Genomic DNA, 22,492 nt, shown 5'->3' on the forward strand with positions numbered 1-22,492 from the left:
CTCCTAAATAATTAAATAGGGAAAAGAAGTACTAGTACTTTTTTATTTCTTTACTTGCAAAACGTAATTTTACAACTAAAATAAGCAAACTAGAAATACGATAGAGAAAAAAAAAATGTGTTCCCTCTTAAAACAAAATCTAGAGATACGTATTCAAAAGAGGTCGGAAATGAATATATAGGGCAAAGGGTCAAATTTACTCTACGTGGATCTGACGTGGCTAATTTTTTTGTGTTGTGGAGTCTAAGTCAGACTTCCATCCACAGAAGGGCAAATTTATCAAGTATTCTAACGGGGAGGACAAATTAGATCCCAAACTTTGACGGGGGCAAATTTAAACTATAAACCATTTTGGAGGGTAAATTTGACTGTTTGCCCATATATATATCCGAATTAAGTATTTTGAAGAACAAAAAGAAAAAATAAAAGAAATAGTCCAATCAAGTTTGTTTGCCACCATTGGAATAATTTATCGGAGGAAAGAAATAACACTAGGTGGAAGGAGAAATGCAAAGTGGTGTCATGAATAATGTATTTGGAGACTTTCTTTCTCTATACATAGGGCTATTTTTTCTTTCCATCCGATGTACAAATTTTTTTTTGTGGTTTGATTAATTTGAATTTGTACGGATCAATTTCACTTCAGAATAAAATGTTTCTTATAAAAAACGTAACAATTTCATTTCTAGAACTTAAATTCGAGGTTACCATTATTTATTTGCGTTTTGCAATAACGAACTTATCAAATTTATCATGTAAGTTCTCCCTCTCTTAGTATTATATTACGAGAAATTTTATTTTATGAGTCACATAACCAAACACTACTTATGTGAGGCTCCATTATTACTTGACAAGTGAACTTATGGGCCCCACTTGCTTACTTCTGACATAAAACTTAAAAAAGGCAACTTAATAGTCTACATTTTTTCCTCTTTAAACTAAGCACTAAAATAAGTAATAAAAACGATAAACGAAATAAACCATCAACTAAACGTTTATCATTACAGCATGATTGTTTTTATTTTCTGTCTATTTTGTGTTAGGAGTAGTAATTTTGCGTCCTAAATCTATCAAATTTAGATTAATTTTACTGCTACTTTTAAAGATCATGTTCACTGCTGAATGCAAAAAGTGCCCAATCATTCGCATCGACTTTTTCATGCGACGACGACATTGCAATTGATAGCAGTAGCACTATTCATAATACAGTCTAAACTATATTAGAAAAAAAGAGGAAAGAGGAAGGAATATATTTAGTTAAAATAAAACAAGAAGGCATTCCTTTCATGGATATTCCTTTTATGTTCAGCGAGGGGATGCAAGTGGGATCTCCCAAACAATTTCTATAATTTTCATATACATATTTCTAGTTTATTACTTTCAAATATATGTATTTTGTACGTAAATAGGTGGTATTTCTCTCTCATGGCGGCTCTTCGCAAACTCTGAACCGATTCAAAGCTTGGTTTCATTTGTCAATATACAAGTGTACGGGATGATCTAACTATTAGGATAGACCCGATCGGGAGGCCGCAAGTGCATATATTATAATTGAAAACAACCTCTGGAATATATCTTGTTAAAATGCCGCCATGAGTCATCCTCCCTTAGTATGTGATACATATTTTTGTAGTCCATCCAAAAAAAATCAGATATTTTTATATGTAATAATAAATTAAGTTGAAACTTTTCATTTTACTCTTAATATATAGAATATGATGTAATTTACAATTAATCACACAAATATTTATTACTTGTTTTAGTTCACACTTTTCTAAAAAAATTCTTTCATTCTAAAATTTCGTACTCAGTCAAACAGCGTCACATAAAATGAGATTATTCTTCCCCCAGCACTTTTGTAGTGTGGCTTACGGGTAGTCCTATAGTGCCGTATAATTTTGACCCAACGACTCTCAATATGATATCGTCCACTACGAACATTGATCCAAATGTATAAATAAACTGTCATACTATACTATATATCACTATCCCATCTCAAAAGCACTTGCTTTTGGCTCACTTCTCTAGAGAAAGAAACGTACATCACTAGACAAAAAGAGCTTAGCAAGATGGCAGTAGCACAATTTAGCCAATTTTGGTTCCATCTCATGATCATCCTCCTCTCCATCTCCATTTCTTATATTTCTGGAGCTGTAAGTCACCCTTCTCTATTCATATAGTAGTGGCCGAGGAGCCTAACTTTAACCTTATTCTTATATATATGTATGTATCTAATATGTACCAAAAGGAATAAATAGGCCGTAACCCCTTAAATTTGCTAGTAAATTTCATTTACATACTCGAACTATGGTATGTTCAATTGAGAGCCTGAACACATGATAAAGTGTTTTTATTAGACACTTCCTAGCTGCTAAAATTTTGGAAAAGTTTCTCCGCATGTTTTCAAGCACCCATTACGTAGATAAGTTAATTAACAACTTAAAACATGTCTCCTTCTTTAATTATCCGCATTAGCCTCAGTAATCTGTAAAACCTCAGGTATATTGGATGTGTATGATTAAAGTAGGTGACATATTTTATGTGTATATATAATGGATGGTTGAGAACACGTACAAAAACTTTTAAAAAAAATTGAGTATGAAGTGTCTAATAGAAACACTTTACTATATATTTAGGTGATCAATTGCAACAGATCATAATAGTACGAGTGTCTAAATAATATTTACTGGAAAATTAAAGGGCTATCGATGCATTGAGTCAAATGAATATGAGTACCTATACAAAGAACACCACTTATTCTAAAGTTTGAATCTACCACTATCCTTTATTTTTATTTTTGTAATAGCTGATTTGATGGGAAACAAAAATGCAGGAACTAAATTGTGTGTACTCAGCTTACGTTCGGACAGGGCAATTCGCAGGGGCTGGAACTGACTCAAAAATTACCTTAACTCTCTATGATGCTAGTGGTCATGGAATTAGAATCAACAACCTGGAGGCGTGGGGTGGGCTAATGGGCCAAGGTTACGACTACTTTGAAAGGGATAGTTTGGACATGTTTAGTGGACGGTCCGATCTGCAAAATGAACTTGACTTCTGATGGTACAGGTTCAAGCCATGGATGGTACTGTAACTACGTTGAAGTAACCTCGACAGCAGACCATAAAAGATGTAGCCAACAGTTATTTAAAGTGGAACAGTGGCTTAGTGCCAGTAATTTCCCTGATGGGCTAACGGCCACCAGGAATAACTGTAGGCGTATGTCTGATGAGCAACAGTCTGTTTATGATTTTGAATCCAATCCTGTTGTTGATGTAATTTAATTCGAGTTTATTGGGCTTTAATTAGTGGCAGATCTTTGAATTTCTTTTTCCTCTTTTTGTCGATTTAATTCTGATGTATAATATGTGACCGCTAAAGCCATCTAGGCCAAGGCATGATGTGTACTGTCAGGCGACGTTGTGGAAATAACGAATTCGTCCACTCTTTTCCTTTTTCCTAGTTTCATTTCTTGTTTCTTCGATGCATATATACGGCTCACACATCTAGTTTGCAGCCGATGTAACTCAATATATCATTGGTGTACATATATTGCTCACACGTCTAGTTTGTGGCCGATGTAGCCCAATATATCATCGGTGTATAAATAATGTATATATACGGCTCACGCATCTAGTTCGCAGCTGATGTAGCCCACCATATCATTGGTGTATAGATAATGTATTTGCTCTGTATATCCATATCTAGACATTACATATACTCTGTACATATAATGTATATACTTTGTATAATCATTTATAAACACATGAAATCAACTTAAATTACAGTGTAAAGATAATGTATTTGTTCTGTATAGGATTATATAGGTTGCTCAACTTCATTTGTAACTTTAAATATACATCCTTATACACTATTATACATTACATATACATTATTTTACTCAAGCATCGAACTTGAACATGATTTCCTAATCCCCAACCGATTTTAGTAATCCCCAGCCTTTGTTTGAACACGTTCTGATGTGCAACTAAATGACTAATAGCTTGCGATGTGGAAACGAATGAGGACATTCCCATAGCGTACGCAAAATATATAATCTCAGCCATCAAAACCACGACAATGTTTGTTACAGCATCACCCATCTAAAGTAAAGTTAAAACATGGCACACCTAATTGAGCGCAAAAAAATAAATTGATATCGAACTTTATCCAATAATATTTTAATTGAGGTTTAAAATGAATGTAGAAGTAACGCAGATCGCAGGGCCCATCTTCCAGCAAAGTTATCGCACAATCCAATAAGAAATCTGAAAGAGTTAGCATCATGAGCTTTCACTATTTTAATTATTCTATAATCAAAGGCAGGCCCAGTGAGATGCTCTCGTTGAGGAAAAGATATTGAAATCACTTATGATAAATGAACTCTTCACCTAATATGCGAAAATGAAAATATAACTGAAATGAGCAAAAACAGTAAAGAAAAAAAGGAAGAAACAAAGAGGAGCGAAGAAGGGAAATTGGTTAGTTAAGTGGGGAGCTCAAGGAAAGTATAGAAGGATATGGAGAAGTCATGGGATAGATAGATCCAAAACATAGAGCGCGGGAGATTTGCAAACTAAATTGCTGAAGGGTTAATTGGGGTAAGAAGTGGATAATTGGGCCAAAATTGAAAAACTAGATGCCCTAATGGACACCATTAATTTTACCTAAACTTTTTACACTGAATTTTTTAAATTTTAATCCTTTTGTTTTATTCTTACAAAATACTCTAGTAAGCATAAAAATGTTATGATATCTTTAAAAAAAAAATCTAATAATGTTTTGGTACATGGCCGAAGTCTTAATTTCTTTTGTTAATTATAGTCCTTGCTTAGTCAAGCATTACCATGTAAAATAAATAAGAATAAAGTACGGGATAATTATGAGTTATGTAAATATATTTCTTCTTTAACATCAAAAAAGTACTTTCTCCATCATTACAAAACTTGAAATTTAATTTTAACATATACTAATTATATCAGTGATGACAAAATAAATATTACTCCTATGATAATAGCTGAAATGTTAGTCTAATACAGAGAAAGTTCTTGTTAAACTTTAAAATTTGAATTGATAACAAGACTTCAATTTAAAAAAAAAAAAAAAAAAAAAAAAAGTTCTACTACTACTCCCTCCGTTTCATTTTAAGTGTCTTAGTTTGACTGGACACAAAATTTAAGAAATAAAGGGAAACTTTAGAATCTTATGGTTTTAAATTAAACATAGGTGTAGTCCTTTAAATCTGGTGGTATTAAACTTGCAATGTAAGAAGTTGGAATTAGAAAACTTATTAAATATAAAAAGAGACACTTCTTTTGAGACATATCATAATGAAAAGTAAAATACTTAAAATGGGACGGAGGGAGTATAAGATACTATTATTACATTATTGAAACAGCCAAAACATATAGACACAAAAAATATCATACGAATGTGTCAAAGATATACTCCTATTTGTTTGACTTAAGAAAGCGAAACAGGCGAGCTTGCATGGGACCTATATTTTTCTTGAAATGATGAAATTATTGTACCCTCTTCTTCTCATAAATAATTTGCACTCTTTTGATATTTTAACATTATTTTACTAGTATTGTTATTTTATTGCATTCACATTTGATATGATTATTCTATAAATGTGTTAATTTACTTATGGTTTAAATGATCAGGCAAATAAAGTAGCTATAAAAGCTATGCTTATCAATATATTGAGTAGGTGATTTGGGATTAATTCATAAAATTTGTGTTGTTTTATGACTTTTTATTTTAAATTGGAGAAAGTGTTACGCTTACATAATAATGTTTCTTTTTCCTTATCCAATTTTCATACCTATTATCGCATTTGATTAAAAAAAAGAAGGGGCGGGGGGGGTTAAATTTTATTGTACTCTATTTAAGCAAAATATTGGACAATGTCCTCGACTTTCGTTAATTTGCGGAATTTACATTGAGAATTGATGAGAAATTTGGAAAAGAAACAAGTTCGTATAGAGAGCAAAGTAAATTCTAGACGGAGAAAAATTGTATTGATTAGATGAAAGAATGAACGTGTGTAAGTGTTTTACAAGTGTGGGCCGGATCTACTTTATATAATTACAAAACAGGAATGAACTGCAACTACTAAATTGTAAACTACAATTAACCAATTCCACAATTAGTAGTAAATCCAACCCCCCCCCCCCCCCCCCCCCCCCTTAAAACATCCAACTCGGCAAGAAGTGAACGATGAACAGTGCCGTGGAAAATCTTGGTGAAAATGTCAGCTATTCACAGAAGTGAATGATGAACAGTGCCGTGGAAAATCTTGGTGAAAATGTCAGCTAATTGAATAGCACTGGAGGTGTGATGAAGACTTATCAACCCAGCTTGAAGCTTTGTGCGAACAAAATAACAATCAAGTTCAATGTACTTTGTACGGTCATGAAAGACTGGATTCTTTGCAAAATGAATGGAGGAAAACCAAAATCAGTTAACAATCTAGACAACCAAGTAATTTCACCTATAGCTTTGCTCAAAGATCTGTATTCTGATTAAGCAGAAGACCAGGAGATCACAAGATGTTTCTTAGCCTTCCAACTGATCAAAACTACCACCAAACAACACACAGAAGCAGGTAATGGACCTCTTACTGTCAGGGCAAGATGCCCAATCACTACCACAGTAGACTTTAAGGGAAAGATCAGCAGAATTATTAAAGAACAAACCAAGACCAGAAGTGCCCCTTAAATATCTGAGCAGATGAATTGCAGCTCTCATATGAGGGACAAAAGGATGTTGCATGAAGTGGCTGAGATCCTAGACAACAAATGAGAGATCTGGTCTTTTATGAGTTAAGAAGTTCAACTTACCAACCAAACTTCTATACACATCAGGCTTGGGCAAAGGATCCCCAACACCAGATTTCAACTTTTCATTCAACTCAAGTGGGAAAATTACAGGAGAACAAACCTCAGGCTGAAACTTTTTGAGTAAATCACCGACAAACTTACTTTGGTGAAGCAAAACCCCATTAGGAGAACACAAAACTTCAATTCCAAGAAAATACCTAAGTAATCCCAAATCCTTTATCCTAAACTGCTCATGAAAAAAGACTTGAGAGCATTAATTTCTTCCAAATCAGTCCCAGTCAAGACAATATCATCTACATACACAACTAATATGACTAGAGAATCCCCAGAACCTCTAGTAAAGAGAATAGTCATTTAAAGAGTGTTGCGATCCTCTAGAATGTAAAGCTTGAGACAACTTTGCATACCACTGCCTAGAAGCTTGCCTTAAACCATACAGGGATTTCTGAAGTTTACAAACCAAAGGGACAGAGGAAACATGAACAGAAAGTCCAGGTGGAAGCTCCATGAACACTTCTTCATCTAAATCACCATGGAGAAAAAGGGTTGTTCACATCTAGTTGAAACAGTTACCAATGCTTTTTAACAGCAACTGCTATCAAAGGTTTTATTGTGGACATCTTGACAACAGGTGAAAAGGTCTCATGAAAGTCAATTCCTTCAACTTGAGTGTTCCCCCTAACCACTAATCTTGCTTTGTACTTCTCTAAACTGCCATCAACTCTATATTTGATCTTGTAAACCCACTTGCACCCAATAGGTTTCTTCTCAGGGAGTAATTCAACAATGGACCAGGTATTGTTAGCCTCTAGAGCATCAAATTCCTGCCTCATAGCATCTTACTATTCAGGAATAGGTGCTACTTGAGAATAAGTGTAAGGTTCAAAAAGAGCTTGTTTAGCTAACATAGAAGAACATAAGGTAGAGCTGGAGCTTGGAATAGAGGATTGACAGATGTAGTCTTGAAGATAGTAAGGTGGTTTGTGAGGCCCGGAAGATTGCCTAGTGGGAACAGGTGGTTGAGGTGGGCAAGACTGGGTATTATCAGTTGATGTTAGTGGTTGAGGTGTAGGGGAAGATGAGTGAGTTTGAGGTGCAAGGGCTAGTGGTTAAGGTGTAGGGGAAGATGAGTGAGTTTGAGGAGTAAGGGAAGTTATGGAAATATCAGAAACAGATGAGACAGTAAAAGAGGAAGTGGAGGGAGAATCAAACACAGAAAAGGGAACAGTTTGAGAATCATCATAGAAACTGGAAAAGGGAAAGGGAGATATAGAAGCGGCGGACTTGGAAGAATGAAAGAAAGGAAATATAGTTTCATGAAATACCACATTCCTAGAAACAAAACAGGACTGAGAAGCTAGATTATGTAACTTTTATCTTTTCTTGGCAAAAGGATAGCCTATAGACATACATTGTAATGCTCTAGGAAGAAACTTATCTCTATGAGAAGAAGGAACAGTGTAGTAACAAAGGCAGCCAAATGCCCTTAAATGAACATATGCAGGAGAATTCCCATATAAGATCTTATAAGGGCTCTTGTTATACAACAAAAGAAAGGGAAACCTATTGATAAGATAAGTGGTAGTTAAGAGACAATCACCCCAAAATTTGATAGGAAGGCTAGATTGAAATAACAAAGCTTTAGCAGTTGCAAGTAAATGTCTATGTTTCCTTTCTACCACCTAATTTTGTTGTGGAGTATAAGGACATGAGGTTTAGTGCACAATCCCTTTATTAGAAAAAAAAAAAAAAAAAACTTGGACCCAGAAGAACTAGAGCCAAGCTCCAGGGAATTGTCACTCCTCACAATTTGGACTTTAGTATTGAACTGAGTTTCTATCAAGGCAAGAAAAGCTTTCAAAATGTCAAAAGCATTGACTTTGGCCCCTAATAAGTGAGTCCAGGTAGCCCTAGTGTAGTCATCAACTATGGTGAGGAAGTATTTGGCTCCATTATAAGTAGGATCATGATAGGGTCCCCAAGTGTCAATATGAATAAGTTGAAATTAGGTAATGGTCTGAATAGAATTATCAGGGAATGGCATCCTGGTTTGTTTTGCTAAAGGACAAATTAGACAAGTAAAGGATTGTTTAGAAGATAATTTGGAACCAATAGGAGAAATAGTTCTCATTTTAGAGAAAGGAACATGCCCGAGTCTATAATGCCACAAAATATCATTTTTATTTATTTGACACACAGATGGATCAATATTGACAGTGGAAACATCAACAGAATCATCGGCAGAAGAATGTGAACGAACATTTGGTGAGGAAGCAAATGGAACAGATGAATTACATGACAAAGAACTAGATGAAATATTAGACAAACTTGGAATAGCAGCAGAATGGAATAGCTTGTAAAGGCCACTCTCAGAGTTACCAAGAGCCACTGGCTTCTTCAGTGAAGGGCCCTGTAAAGTACAACCAGTGTTTGTGAATTGAACAATGTTACCATCGGGCTTTACCAGTTGATAAACAAATATGAGATTGAATTGGAAACTGGGAACATAAAGTACATTATGGAGTACCAAATCAGGGAACAAAGTCAAAAAAACAATGTGAGAAACCTGACTTTGTATCCATTAGGGAGTGAGACAAGGCAAGGAATAAGAAGAGTTTTCACATTAAAAAGAAGGGAAATATTAGATTCATGTGATCAGATGCTTCAGAATCTATGATCCATATTGTTCTATCTATCTTAGTAAGCAAACAGATTTTGAAGTTACTGTGCTCAGGCAGCATCTTACCAGCAAAATTGGCTGAAGCCATGAGGTGTGAAGCAGGTTGGTTTGAAGGAGAATCAGTCATTTGACTCCTTTGCAACAAAAAGATTAGTTGACAAGATTGTTCCATGCTCAGATCAGGAATTGGAGCTTGAAGAGAGAAGTTTGAATGATAAGGAATCATATGTGGTTGAGACTCAGAAATATTGTTGTTAGCACCTATGTTGTAATTTAGACCAGTATCCAAAATTGATATATCATGAGAACTAAGATTTTCAAGCTCAACATGAGCAACAGTTTTTGTATGTGGAACATTTTTGGTGAACTTGAAGTTGGATGGATAATCATGTAGTCTATGACATTTTTCCATGACATGCAATGATCTTTTACAACATTTATAGTAGAGAGATGATTTATGAGGGTCAAAGTTAACTTTGGGAGGATAATATTGTTGCTTGGATGTCCTAGCATGGAAAGAGGATGAATTGGTAGACAAATGAGAAGTGGATGATAGATGCCTTTGCTTTTCATCAGCCAGAAGAATACCATATACAATACTAATGGAAGGAAGAGGCTTCATCATAAAAATGTTACTTCTAACTTGAATATATGTGCCGTTAAGTCCCATGAGGAACTGATATACCTTATGCTCATCCACCTCCTTCTTATTACCACTACAAGTACAAACTGTGAGGTGATTAGCAAATATAGAGGCAATCGCATCCCAGCCCCGTCAGCCTTGCCATACCTCTCTTCCAATTCAACCCAAATTTCCCTAGCATGAGCTGAATACTCCACACTTTTAGCTATATCTTTGGTAAGGGAATTAGTCAACCAGGAAACCACAAGATCATTACACCTTTGCCATTGTCTAGCAAGTGGAGAAGTTTCAGGAGGTTTAGTTGTGGTGCCATCAATGAAATCCAGCTTCTTACGAACGGACAAAGCAGTCAGAATGGTTCTTCGCCAACTTCCATAACAAGTTCCATCAAATGGAATGGATGCCCCCAAAACATCGGATGGATGCGCATACAGAGTATGACAAGGATGCGTATAATCATCAAAAGCAATGCGATTAGTCATACTGGAAGATACAGGTAGAGTCCCAATTGAAGATGATTTTGGAATAGCATTAGTAAATTCACTATTGACCGTCATATTTGCGACAAAAAACACTCAAAATATTTGCAATGGACAAGAATCAAAAAAGAATTGTTGCACCAACCTAGATATACTCACACTAGAGGGATATACCAAAGAAAAAAAGGGAAAACTACTGTTACCATCATCTTCGCAACCGAAAGGAGGCGGCCTTGAAATTAACTGTGCAAATTGCTCATCAGAACCCTAGATTCTAAAACGAACTCGCCGGAACCTTAATTGTTGATCAAACAACGAAGAATTGCACACAAACCCTAGAATTGATCAAATAACAACAAATCCCAAATTTACAACTTCAAAAGAAGGAAAAAAGTGATGACAGGATCAATGAAAATTAGAACACAGGATCCATCAAGATCGTCTTCTTTGATACCATGTTAATTTGCGAAATTTACACTGAGAATTCATGAGAAATTTGGAAAAGAAACAAGTTTGTATAGAGAGCAAAGTAAATTCTAGGGAGAGACAAATTGCACTGATTAGATGAAAGAATGAATGAATGTAAGTGTTTTACAAGTGTGGGTTGGATCTCCTATGTGGAATCTGGACCAATAAACAAATAGGCCCAATACATAAATGGGCCCAATAACCGACTACATTTATATTATATATAAGTGTGGAAGAGGGACCAATTCAACATTGACTGCTTGTACCAAAAGTTTTATAAATTGTACACGTAATGAATGCTTGTAGCAAAAGCTATATAACTTGTACACTTTAACCAACTATTTTTTTATCCCACGTGGACATATGTCATAGTACTTAATATTTATTTCATTCTCATGTATAGATGTATGCACTTCAATTTTAATTTGCCGACACATTTATTTTCTCCGTGCACTTTTACTTCTTCACTTTTGACTTTTCATGTTCTTGCTGAATATTTATTCTCTTCTCATGTATAGACGTATGCAGTTCAATTTTAATTCTCCTACACAAATTTATTTCTTCCGTGCACTTTTACTTGTTCACTTGTGACTTTTCACGTTCTTTAAGAATTAATAAATCTCACGTGGACATATGTCACAGTACTGAATATTTATTCTCTTCTCATGTATATACGTATGCACGTCAATTTTAATTCTCTGACACATATTTATTTCCTCCATGCACTTTTACTTGTTCACTTTTGACTTTTCACATTCTTGCTGAATATTTATTCTCTTCTAATGTATACATATATGCACTTCAATTTTAATTCTCCGAGACATATTTATTTCCTTCGTGCACTTTTACTTGTTCACTTTTGACTTTTCACGTTCTTTAAGAATTAATAAATAAAGTACTCCCTCCGTCCCATATTACTTGGCCACATTACTTGACTTTTCACGTTCTTTAAAATTTAATAAATGAAGTACTCCCTTCGTCCCATATTACTTGGCCATATTACTATACTTGACTTTCACGTTCTTTAAGAATTAATAAATGAAGTACTCTGTTCGTTCCATATTACTAAAAATATATGTCTATTTTTATATTTTATATTTTTCTTATTATATATAAACGTCCAAGGTGAACGAACACAACAATAACAAGTTGTACAAAAAGCAACTGAAATTGTACTTTAAGCAGGGAATAACATGTGTACATTTCAGAAGTTGAACATTAATTCTACCTCTTGTGTGTTTGTTGCACCCCATTTTTACCAAAGGGCTAAACAAAGCACAACTTATGGAGCTCTGAAATAATTAATTATGTACAGAGTCGCCACCTAGCATTTAAGGTATACTAGGGTACCTATAAATTATTAATATATGCAGCTTAACATGGTCTACGAAAATAAGTGAGATTCTAGGTAAGGGTTCAAATTATTCCGAAGGGAAGGTGTTAGGCATCCTTCAGAATCCACAAATGTGGTTCCCGGCTGGACCAATTTAACTATTCGAGGGATGTGTAAAAGGTTTGATTATTACTTACAAAAATTAGTAGAATTTAGACTAAAGAATAACTAATATGACTATTCACATAAATAATCGTGCAATATGTATTTTTTACATATGTGATATAATAATTTTTTTTTTAAAAAGGTTATGTGCAACTTAGAAACTTGGGTATGTGACAAAGGTATAAAAAGAAAATGGACATGAAATTATTTTGCACTCGAAATGAGTTAACTAATTTAACTAGTTAAGTATGTACGTCTGATCAATTAATTATGAGAGTACATTCTAAAGCCTAAATATTGAGGCAAATCACCCTATTTATTCACTTAAGTGTGCTAAACTATTGAATTAAAACTCTAGCGAAACATGATAACTATAAGAATATTAGCTACAAAAATAACAACTGCCTAAAATTAATTTGTCTAAAACACATAAAATTTAAATCACCTAAGCAGATCATAAATAAATACAACCAACCTACACCCTAAAAAGTAAAGTTTCACTATATTTTATGCTTGCATAATTTAAGAATGTAAAAGAAAATATAAACAAAGAATTTAAGAAGCTATTTGAACTTCTTTTGAGTGTCATCTTCAAAAAGTAACTCCGGATACCTGCGTGAGACTTAATAAAAATGTTAGTAAGAAAATAAATAACTATCGGATGAATTAAAGAAATAATGAATAAACTTAAAATAAAAACCCGTCTTTGTACATGGAAGGCCTTGGAAATCGACGGAAATTTCTTCATCGGCCACGTAGAGATCCAGTATTGAGCTGTTTTGAACATGCTATACAAGTCAACATTCTTGAATTTATAGCCTTAATCTCCGAGCAAGATACCCACTGAGAAGAAATATCCTTTCCAGCAAAGCAGAGTAAAAGACAAGCCTGTGCCAAACAGAGTGCAGCAGAGGCCTAATGGTATATACTAGACATTAACTTAACCTAAAAATCCGTGCCATTAATACGTGTTAGAATAAAAATAAAAAATAAAAAAAGCATTGAAGACAGATTTAAATCTGAAACCAAACAAGCAAATGCAAATGCTAGGCTTCAAAACAACAGCTGAATTCGAATAAGCAATGGAAAAGAAAGAGAGATTGAGTTTGTGAAAAGAAAGAGTAGAATAGTGAGGAGGTAGCGACTAGAGGGAAGGTCATGTGGAGGTGTGGTGGCGTTTGGTGGTACTGGGTGGTGGTCAGAGAACGGAGGAGAAGAGCAAAAAAAAACATGGTGAAGGGTGGTGCGGTTGCTCGCTGGCTGCTCCGGTTCACCGGAGTTTGAAGCTCCTCGCCGGAGCAGCGAAGAAGATGAAGCGGGGAGTTCACAGCTGGTGGTCTTGACGGAGAAAAGGATGTTTTTTTTTTTGGTGGTGGGCAGCGGTGGTATGGTGGTTGTGGAGCTCGTCGGAGCTCTGGTGGGAGTTTATCGGCAGTGGAGATCGCTGGTTGCAGCGATGGAGAAAGGGGAAAAGAGAGGAAATTGTGTTTTCTGTTTGTAGGGGTTATAGTGGTTTCGCGGTGGTTGGCGGAGCGGTGGCGATGGGAAGAGCAAAGGGAAAAATGGGGGAAGGGCGGCGTGGTGTTTGGGGCGTCACTGGCAGTGGGGTGGTGGTCGGCGTTAATGGAGAGAGAGAGGGAGACGAAGTGGGGTTGTGCGATGGGAGGAAGATGGTGGTGTAGTTGGGTGCGTCGCCGGAGCTCCGAGCTCCGGCGTGGTGTGGCGGCTGTTGGAAGTGGGGGGTGGGGAAAGAAAAATGCTTAGGGTTTAGGGGAGAGAAAAAAATCTGAAAAATGTGCTTGTGTCTTGTGCAAATATGTGTAGGATTCCCCCTAAAATTAAACTCCTCCCCTTATTTTATAACATAAAGTCCAAAACAAATGTGGAGCCATACCCCCTTGTCCCCTTATTTATTTTAACTAATCAAAACCTAACTCATTACCTCAAAATGTTCACTTTTAACAAAAAATGACGAGACCTTGATTTGATTGAATTTCGCTCCGCGTTTATAAATTAATTGCTCTGCACTGTCAGACTGTACTAAAATATAGTTAATTAATACATGTATAAATAATAACGCAAGTATAAAATATAAACACTAATATCTATGATATGAAAATGTATTGCTATAAAATTAAAAAATAATTATTAATTGCACAAAAAATGATAGTATTACGCTGTACATGTGCAAAATAATGATTCTTGAAAAAATGACAATAAATTGAGAAAATTCCTAAAATAAGGATAATCATCAATAAATTGTTGAAAAAAAAAATGTAAAAATGTGTAAAAAATGTATTTCGTGCTTTTTAACGAATCAGGGCCCCCCAAAACGTTAATTTTAAGCACGTCGAGCCAAAATTAGGTGTCAACAGTGTTTACTTTTTAAGTCCCTACGGGTCCACAGTGTTTTAATTGTCCTTTCATTTCCTTCATTTGGCCTATACTCCCTCTGTCTCAATTTAAGTGTCTACATTTGACTGGACACGGAGTTTAAAAAATAAAGATAGACTTTAAAATCTTGTCGTTCTAAATTAAAAATGTGTATAATATAATAAAATATCCTTTAAATCTTGTGATTATAAACTTGACATATAGGATATTTGAATTGTCAATTACCAGATATAAAAAGAGGCGGACATAACCAAAATAAGACAATTTTATTTATTTAACAGTAAACACCCAAGGTGGATGAAAACAGCAACAATAAGTTGTACAAAAAACAACTAAAATTGTACTCTAAGCCGGGACTAACATGTGTACATTTCAGAAGTTTAACATCAATACTACCTCTTGTGTGTTTACTTTTTAAGTCCTCACGTGTACGCAGTGTCTCAATTGTCCTTTCATTTCCTTCATTTGACATATACTCCCTCTGTCTCAATTTAAGTGTCTACGTTTTACTAGACACGGAGTTTAAGAAATAAACATAGACTTTCAAATCTTGTGGTTCTAAATTAAAAATGTGTATAATGTAATAAAATATTCTTTGAATTTTGTGATTATAAACTTGACGTTTATGATATTTGAATTGTCAACTTACTAAATATAAAAAGCGACGGACATAACTAAAATAAGATAAATGTTAACAGCAATTGAGAAATTAAGGGGAAAAATAAGAGAAAAAGAAAAAATATGGAGACTCACTAAGGAGAATCGCAGTATCCAACTAAAATGAGTAACCAAAATATACAAATCATATAATTTGAAAACAAGAATGAACTGCAATTACTAAATTGTAAACTACAATCAACCGATTCCACAATTAGTAGTAAATCCAACAACTTTCTTTGCTTGGTCACTTATCATTACGACATAGTCAAGACGGACCCTTGCGCTTCAAACTTCTATCAATTATTATCACGGAAAGGTCTTTTGACCACGCTACTTTGGCCGGCCCAAATAAGGTGAAATTATATGATTATTTAGGTTAAATTTAATAATTTATGCTTACTTAATATCATTTCTATCTTTTCTTCTCAAAGCTTATCTTAACTTAAAATTGTATAATAAAAGTTATGGTAGTTTTTACATAAATATGACCAAATTTTGGTCAAATTAGTGTGGCAATTTAGCAACTCTTTTATTATCATACATGTCTTATTTCACCTCCTGTCTTTCCTACCACTTTCAATTGTCGACTTTCAATTGTCGTTTGCTCATAAATTAAGATTGACGAAGAATCTTTACCGTTGTTGACTATGGTATGTAAACGGGATTTTAAGAAATATAGTAGAAGAAGACTGCCTCCAAATCCACCAAAAAAAAAAAAAAAAAAACTTGACACGACAAATTAAAGAGCTTAAAAATTCATCAAAAGATACATGAAAAGTAATAAAACTCAACCGTTAAGAGAAAATACAGATGAATAATTAAACTGTGATTGGATATTTTGACAGTATAAGCTACAATTCTCAATACTAGAAAATAGAGTCTTGCCGGTGACATTCAGTGAGAAATTTATGCTATAAAATATGATTTTTCTACTTCATTCTCACCGAACGATCTCACTGGGAAAGCGCATGGTGGGAAACAAGTTCTCATTGAAACGCTGGGAAACTTCCTAATTTTTTTGTGTGAGAACTCTACTATTTAGATTTTTCCTACCGACAATCAATGGGAAATAGCCACTGAAAAACTTTCGGTGGAAAATCAATGGGAAAATGATGATTTTTTAATAGTGTCTTCTCATGTAAATATATTGAAAAAATAAACTTTAAAATGTTTAAGATTTATTGTTAGCTGATCTTCCCTTCACATTTCAGTTTTTAGCCAATGTGCTTAAGTTTTACAAAAATAGGTTTTAAAATGTCCAAAAGTCCTTATAAGCTTATTGAAAATTGAAACTATAATGAGATAAAATAACACTCCCGTGGGTTCTAAATTGTCTATTGAAAAGGTAGGTGTTTTGACAAAATTATTCTAGGTGTTTTGATTAAATTATTCTTAATTAATAAGACTTTTGATTATTTATTGTCTTGAGTAAATAAGAATAAATTTAAAAAATAAGATTAATTTCTTCTTAATTATGTAAGTGGACATTTATTTTGAACCAAAATATGCTTATTTTGAACCGAAAGGAGCATCCCATTGCATAATTGCATCCAGACTGCAACTACTTTAATTATTAGCAATGGTGCGTTCAATTTTGTATATGATAGTACCTACCATATGCGTGTTGAATTGGTGGCACTAAAATGTCTATTCCTCTTAAATTAAATGTCACGTTCTTTTTATTTAAAGTTTCGTCGAACATAAACTAATTGGAAAATCTGAAACTATATAGATTTTTATTTTGATTAAGTTTATAATTGGTAACTTTTCTAATTATTCGTTGGCAACTAATTGAGTGGATTTTACAAACAAAATAAATGGAGTATTAGATATAATACACAGAGCTGCCACAACCCCACCACGATGATGACTTGTTTATTTTCGTAAATATAAGATTCAATGCTTAAGATCTTGTAGGATATTTCTTCCTTCCATTTTAACTGTTATAGTAGCTCTTTTCACGTCATTGAAAAAATACATGATGTAGTTTACTAATTTATCAACAACAATATATCCAGTGTAATCTCACAAATGTGGTCTGTAGAGTACAAGATGTACGCAGACCTTATCTTACCTTTGTGAGGCAAAGAGGTTGTTTCCAATAGGCTCTCGACTCAAAAGAAACATAGTCGATGCAGGATTGTCAGGAAAATAAGAAAGCTCAAGATACAAAACAAATGAAGCAACAGATGACTAAGAAATCAAGCGAGACCTAAATAATATTACTAAAAAAAAGGAGAAGAAGAGCTGAGGAGACTAGCCCGCAGCCTCTCCCACACAAAGTGTGACAAAATCCAACTATCTACTAACTTTCCATCTTAATCATCAACCTCCAAATCTTCCTATTTAGGATTATCCTTATTTAATAAAGGTAGATTGTGCGTATTTTTTTTAATATTAAGGATATAGTTAAAAGTAATTCTCAACTTTAATGTTAAATTCCTAAAGTAACAATTATTTTGAAAAAAAAATTAAAGCTAAAACGATAGTTAAAATTGAATACATGGAGTATAATGACACGTGTGAATAAAACCTAGAGACAAGTTGCTGAAATTATAACGAGAACAGCGTCTCGAGATCATTTACACGCTGTGCACGTCGAATTCATACATTACATAATTTATTCATCTACTCCGACTTTAATAGTACTGTGTGGTTCACGTGTAGGCCTATTGCCATCTAATCTTGACCTGCAACTCTCAATATAATATGGTCCCTTCTGAAACTTGATCCAATCTATAAATAAACTCCTATTGTATCATCCTACTCACTCCACTACTATCACAAATCATTTGCCTTTATCCTCTCATTTTCTAGTGAAAGAGACAACCAGCTAGACAGATCGAGAAGGTGCCATGAGAGTAGCTCAAGTTAACCAAATCTGGTTCCATCTTGCGATCATCCTCTTCTCCATCTCCATTTCTTCTATTGCTGCTTCTGTATGTCACCCTTCTCTGTCTATTCCTATAATAGTGGCGGATCTAGAATAGACGCAATGCATCTAATTCTAATATCTTGTTCGTTTCAATATGTTTGTTTTAGTTTGACCTGTGAGGGAGTTTTAAAAAGTAAATACAGTAAAAAACTCAATCTTGTAGTCTTAAACTAAGATATGTATAATATATCAAAATATTCTTTAATCTTATGGTCTTAAATATTTTATGTGCGATGTTGAAATTAAAGAGTTGTCAAATTAGAAAAGAGACATTTTTTTTAAATAGACTAAAAAGAAAAGTAACACAAACAAGTTAATCCTGAAGGAGTAACATATGTGTATATATTATTGGTAATTTTCTATTTTATGGATTCTCTTTGTCCTAATTATGTGGCACTTTTTTTTTTCTTGAGATTCAAACTATTTGAATTTTGACTCACATTTTGAAATGTATTTTTTCATTATATTGACAAGTAAGAATTGTAGCTTATATACTTATCGTATAGTTTTTCAATATCTAAGTTTTAATCTTAAAAAATTAAGTTGATTTAATACAATGTAACTTTAAAGATTCGTCAAATTGACCCTCGAGAAGCAAAAAAGTGTCTCATAAATTGAAACGGATTCGGTAAAAACAATGAATAACACCCTCTACTGATTCTATTATACCCTTCTGTTATTCTATTTTTATTTTTCACATGGCAATTGCTGATTTAATGGGAAATGCAGGAAGATGATTGTGTGTACACAGCTTACATTCGTACTGGCTCAATAATAAAAGCTGGAACCGACTCAAACATTAGTTTAACTCTCTATGATGCTGATGGTTATGGACTTAGAATCAAGAACTTAGAGGCTTGGGGTGGTCTTATGGGCCAAGGTTACGACTACTTTGAAAGAGGAAACACAGATATCTTTAGTGGTCGTGGTCCATGTTTGAATGGTCCGATATGCAAAATGAACTTGTCTTCTAATGGGTCAGGCCCACATCACGGATGGTACTGTAACTACGTTGAAGTTACAGTTACTGGTGCACACAAACAATGTAACCAACAGTTGTTTGCTGTGGACCAGTGGCTTGGTACCGATATTTCACCGTATCAGTTAACGGCCGTTAGGAACAACTGTAAGAAGAAGGCTGAGTCTGGTGTGCAACAGCCTGTTTATGATTCTGAATCTTATTCTGTTGTTGATGTAATTTAATTCGACTTTGTTGGGCTTTAATGAGCCAAGGCCCAGTGTTTTCCTTTTCTTATTTTCTGAGTGAGATCTGGTATGGTTTGTGAAGGCTAGGGCCTGTTATGTACTGTCCGGGCCTAATGGACAGTTTGGAAAATAAAGAACTTGTCCTCTCACTTTCTCTTCCCTAAATTGGTAATATGTTTTGTTAAGTCTCTGATTCTGTAAAGAATTTATCCTCACAGGGCTATATTGGTCAATTTACTAGAGTTTAAATCACAATGAAGAAGTGACACGTGTTGAGTTGTCCCTTATTTTATAAGTAGGTATTTCAACTCCTTAATCTTTACACGTGGTTGTAATTGGTATTTTTCCTGCAAATCATTTTGAGAAAATTACATCATAAGTCAAGCTTTTAGAGTTAAGTACATCAATAACACAACTTTTAACAATAACAGATTTTATACCTTTATGATATATTTAGGAAAATATTATACCAAAAAGAATCCCCCTAAATTAGGGATTCAATAATATTTACTCATTTTTATTATCATTTATCTCCCTTCTTTAAGGGATAAACCCATATCTATTATATCATTTATCTCTCTTCTTCAATAGATAAATACCTATCTTTATCAATTCTCTTTCTTATACACCCTTCAACCGTTACTACATCTTCTTATTCATTTCTATTTTTCCTATTGGCGGTTGAGAGTTTTCAAAAATTTGGGCGAGGCTAAGGTTATAAAAAAATAGATTGAGTTATATTAAAATAATTATTACAAAATATTTTAAAAAATCATATTTATTAAAAAATAATATATCCAGCAAATTCACGACAGATTCGAAAGAAAATTATTATATTATGTATACTGCATATATAAATATTATTTGGAGAACATAATATTATACGTGGTACAAAAATTTATCACACAAAATATAATAAAAGTATACGTGGTATATGAAATGTATACAAGGTTTAATAAAATGTATAACAAAATTATACGAGGTATATAAAATTTATTATACAAGGTATAATAAAAGTATATGTGGTATATGAATAGTATACAAGGTTTAATAAAATGTAAACAATATATAACAAAAACTTATAAAAGGTACAATTAAATGTATATAAGATATAAAAAGCAATTAGTGCATATGCTTAAAATATATGTATCATACAATTTTTATAAATATTAATGTTTTGTTTACCTTTTATATGCATTTAATAGGGATGAAGAAGTTATAGTATTGAAACTAGATGTAACCGATTTGGAAGATATTACTAACAAAAAAGTAGGAACATGGGAGGTTTCCTTATACATAAGAAGTTGCTTTATTATAGAACTCTTAATTAAAGTGCTACTAAATGTTTACTGCATTTACCTGTTAACAATATGTAAATATTTTTATATTCTTGTCTACTTACATTTTTTCCCCCCATCATTTTTGCCTTCATTTATTTTATGAAGCCCACTCCCACATGGGCTTTTACAATTGGTGTGTAGTGTAACTACTTAAGGATATCTTTATGTCTCTATCCGATTCATATTGTATTTTTCGCTTTTATATTTAGTTTAAAGTAATTAATTTTATATAATTGAGAAGCTATTAATTATTTCTTTAAAATTTACTCTTATTTTTTAAGTGAATTTTTACGAAATCAAAAATTATATTAAATACATACTATATAATTAAGGGTAATTTAGCGAAAACACCTTTTACTCTTTAGGAGTGAGTTAGTTTTTTTAAAAGATGTGTGCAAGCTATTAAATTAATTATGCGGTAAGAAAATAACTGTATTATGAATTGTTCATGGTCCTCCCATATGTTATATTCCCACGCTTGATTTTATTCCTTTCTTTCCTTTTTTCTAGTATTGCCAATTAATAGTTATATTATGAATTTGTTTCTGGTATTCCTTTCTTTTCAAATATTTAAAATAAAATTTACATATTTTCAAACTACACGAAAAGCACTATAAGTCACCATAGCTAATGATTCAAAATATGTTTAATTTTTTTTATAATCAATGAAAAATTGTTTGACACCTCAAATAGTAACATCTTCACATCAATTCAAATGGAGAAAGTATTATTTTTCTATCTTGAGTAAGCCCGGGCCTCCTGCGACTAGTTGTAAGTAGTCAAAGATATATTTGCTTGAGCTCAGAAGAGCGAAATGCCGTCCTATAAAACTTTTTTGTTGATAACTACCTGGTCATTAGCACAAATATCCTTATTTTGGGCTGGTCTTTAATTTTTGTCCCTCCTATCTCATTATTTTAGTTTTTACCCTTCAACACTTTAAGTTAATAATAAGTGGACGAAACTATTCCTCCCATCCCACATAGCTTAGGTTTCTTCTCCAACTCAGCTTCTTCCCCAACTACAATAGAACTTTAAAAAAAAAATGTAAGTCAATCAAATGGCAAAACCTAATTATGTTTTTAGCAAAACGTGAATTTTTGGATGCTAACAAAACTTTAGATGCAAAATAAGTTCAAACTAAGGATGTAAGATACAATCAGAAGCCAATTTAAGATAATGAAAATATAAGTCAAAATGTTGATAATTTAATTGATTACCTTGGAGTTTTTCCAGGCTTATTTGGTGAAAATTTCTATTAATGCAGAGATCAAATAGCAGTGATGATAAGAGATCCCAGACCTTTCAGTCGTTGAAGCTTGGAGAAAAAATGAAGGAGAGAAA

The 22,492-nt window shown here is 33.4% G+C and overlaps 3 protein-coding genes and 1 pseudogene across 3 annotated transcripts; 2 read left to right on the plus strand and 2 right to left on the minus strand.

The window, feature by feature from the left end:
• Positions 1–1,972: 1,972 nt before the first annotated feature.
• Positions 1,973–3,456, plus strand: LOC132637823 (PLAT domain-containing protein 3-like; annotated as a pseudogene).
• A 2,543-nt stretch (positions 3,457–5,999) lies between these two features.
• Positions 6,000–11,232, minus strand: LOC132637829 (uncharacterized). Its single transcript, XM_060354862.1, has 2 exons — positions 9,592–11,232; positions 6,000–9,255 (listed from the first exon to the last, which is right to left on the minus strand). The coding sequence occupies exons 1-2, from the start codon at positions 10,193–10,195 to the stop codon at positions 9,221–9,223; spliced, it is 639 nt and encodes a 212-aa protein (XP_060210845.1). The 5' UTR covers positions 10,196–11,232; the 3' UTR covers positions 6,000–9,220.
• On the minus strand, positions 6,562–7,353 carry LOC132614188 (uncharacterized mitochondrial protein AtMg00810-like). The gene is made up of 3 exons (XM_060328589.1): positions 7,253–7,353; positions 6,850–7,042; positions 6,562–6,792 (listed from the first exon to the last, which is right to left on the minus strand). Exons 1-3 carry the CDS (start codon positions 7,351–7,353, stop codon positions 6,562–6,564), a joined length of 525 nt encoding a protein of 174 aa, XP_060184572.1.
• A 7,179-nt stretch (positions 11,233–18,411) lies between the features above and the next one.
• Positions 18,412–19,957, plus strand: LOC132637840 (PLAT domain-containing protein 3-like). Its single transcript, XM_060354871.1, has 2 exons — positions 18,412–18,606; positions 19,332–19,957. Exons 1-2 carry the CDS (start codon positions 18,523–18,525, stop codon positions 19,803–19,805), a joined length of 558 nt encoding a protein of 185 aa, XP_060210854.1. The 5' UTR covers positions 18,412–18,522; the 3' UTR covers positions 19,806–19,957.
• Positions 19,958–22,492: the final 2,535 nt, after the last annotated feature.

The sequence above is a fragment of the Lycium barbarum genome, chromosome 1 (genome assembly GCF_019175385.1).
Source record: "Lycium barbarum isolate Lr01 chromosome 1, ASM1917538v2, whole genome shotgun sequence".
NCBI lineage: Eukaryota > Viridiplantae > Streptophyta > Magnoliopsida > Solanales > Solanaceae > Lycium > Lycium barbarum.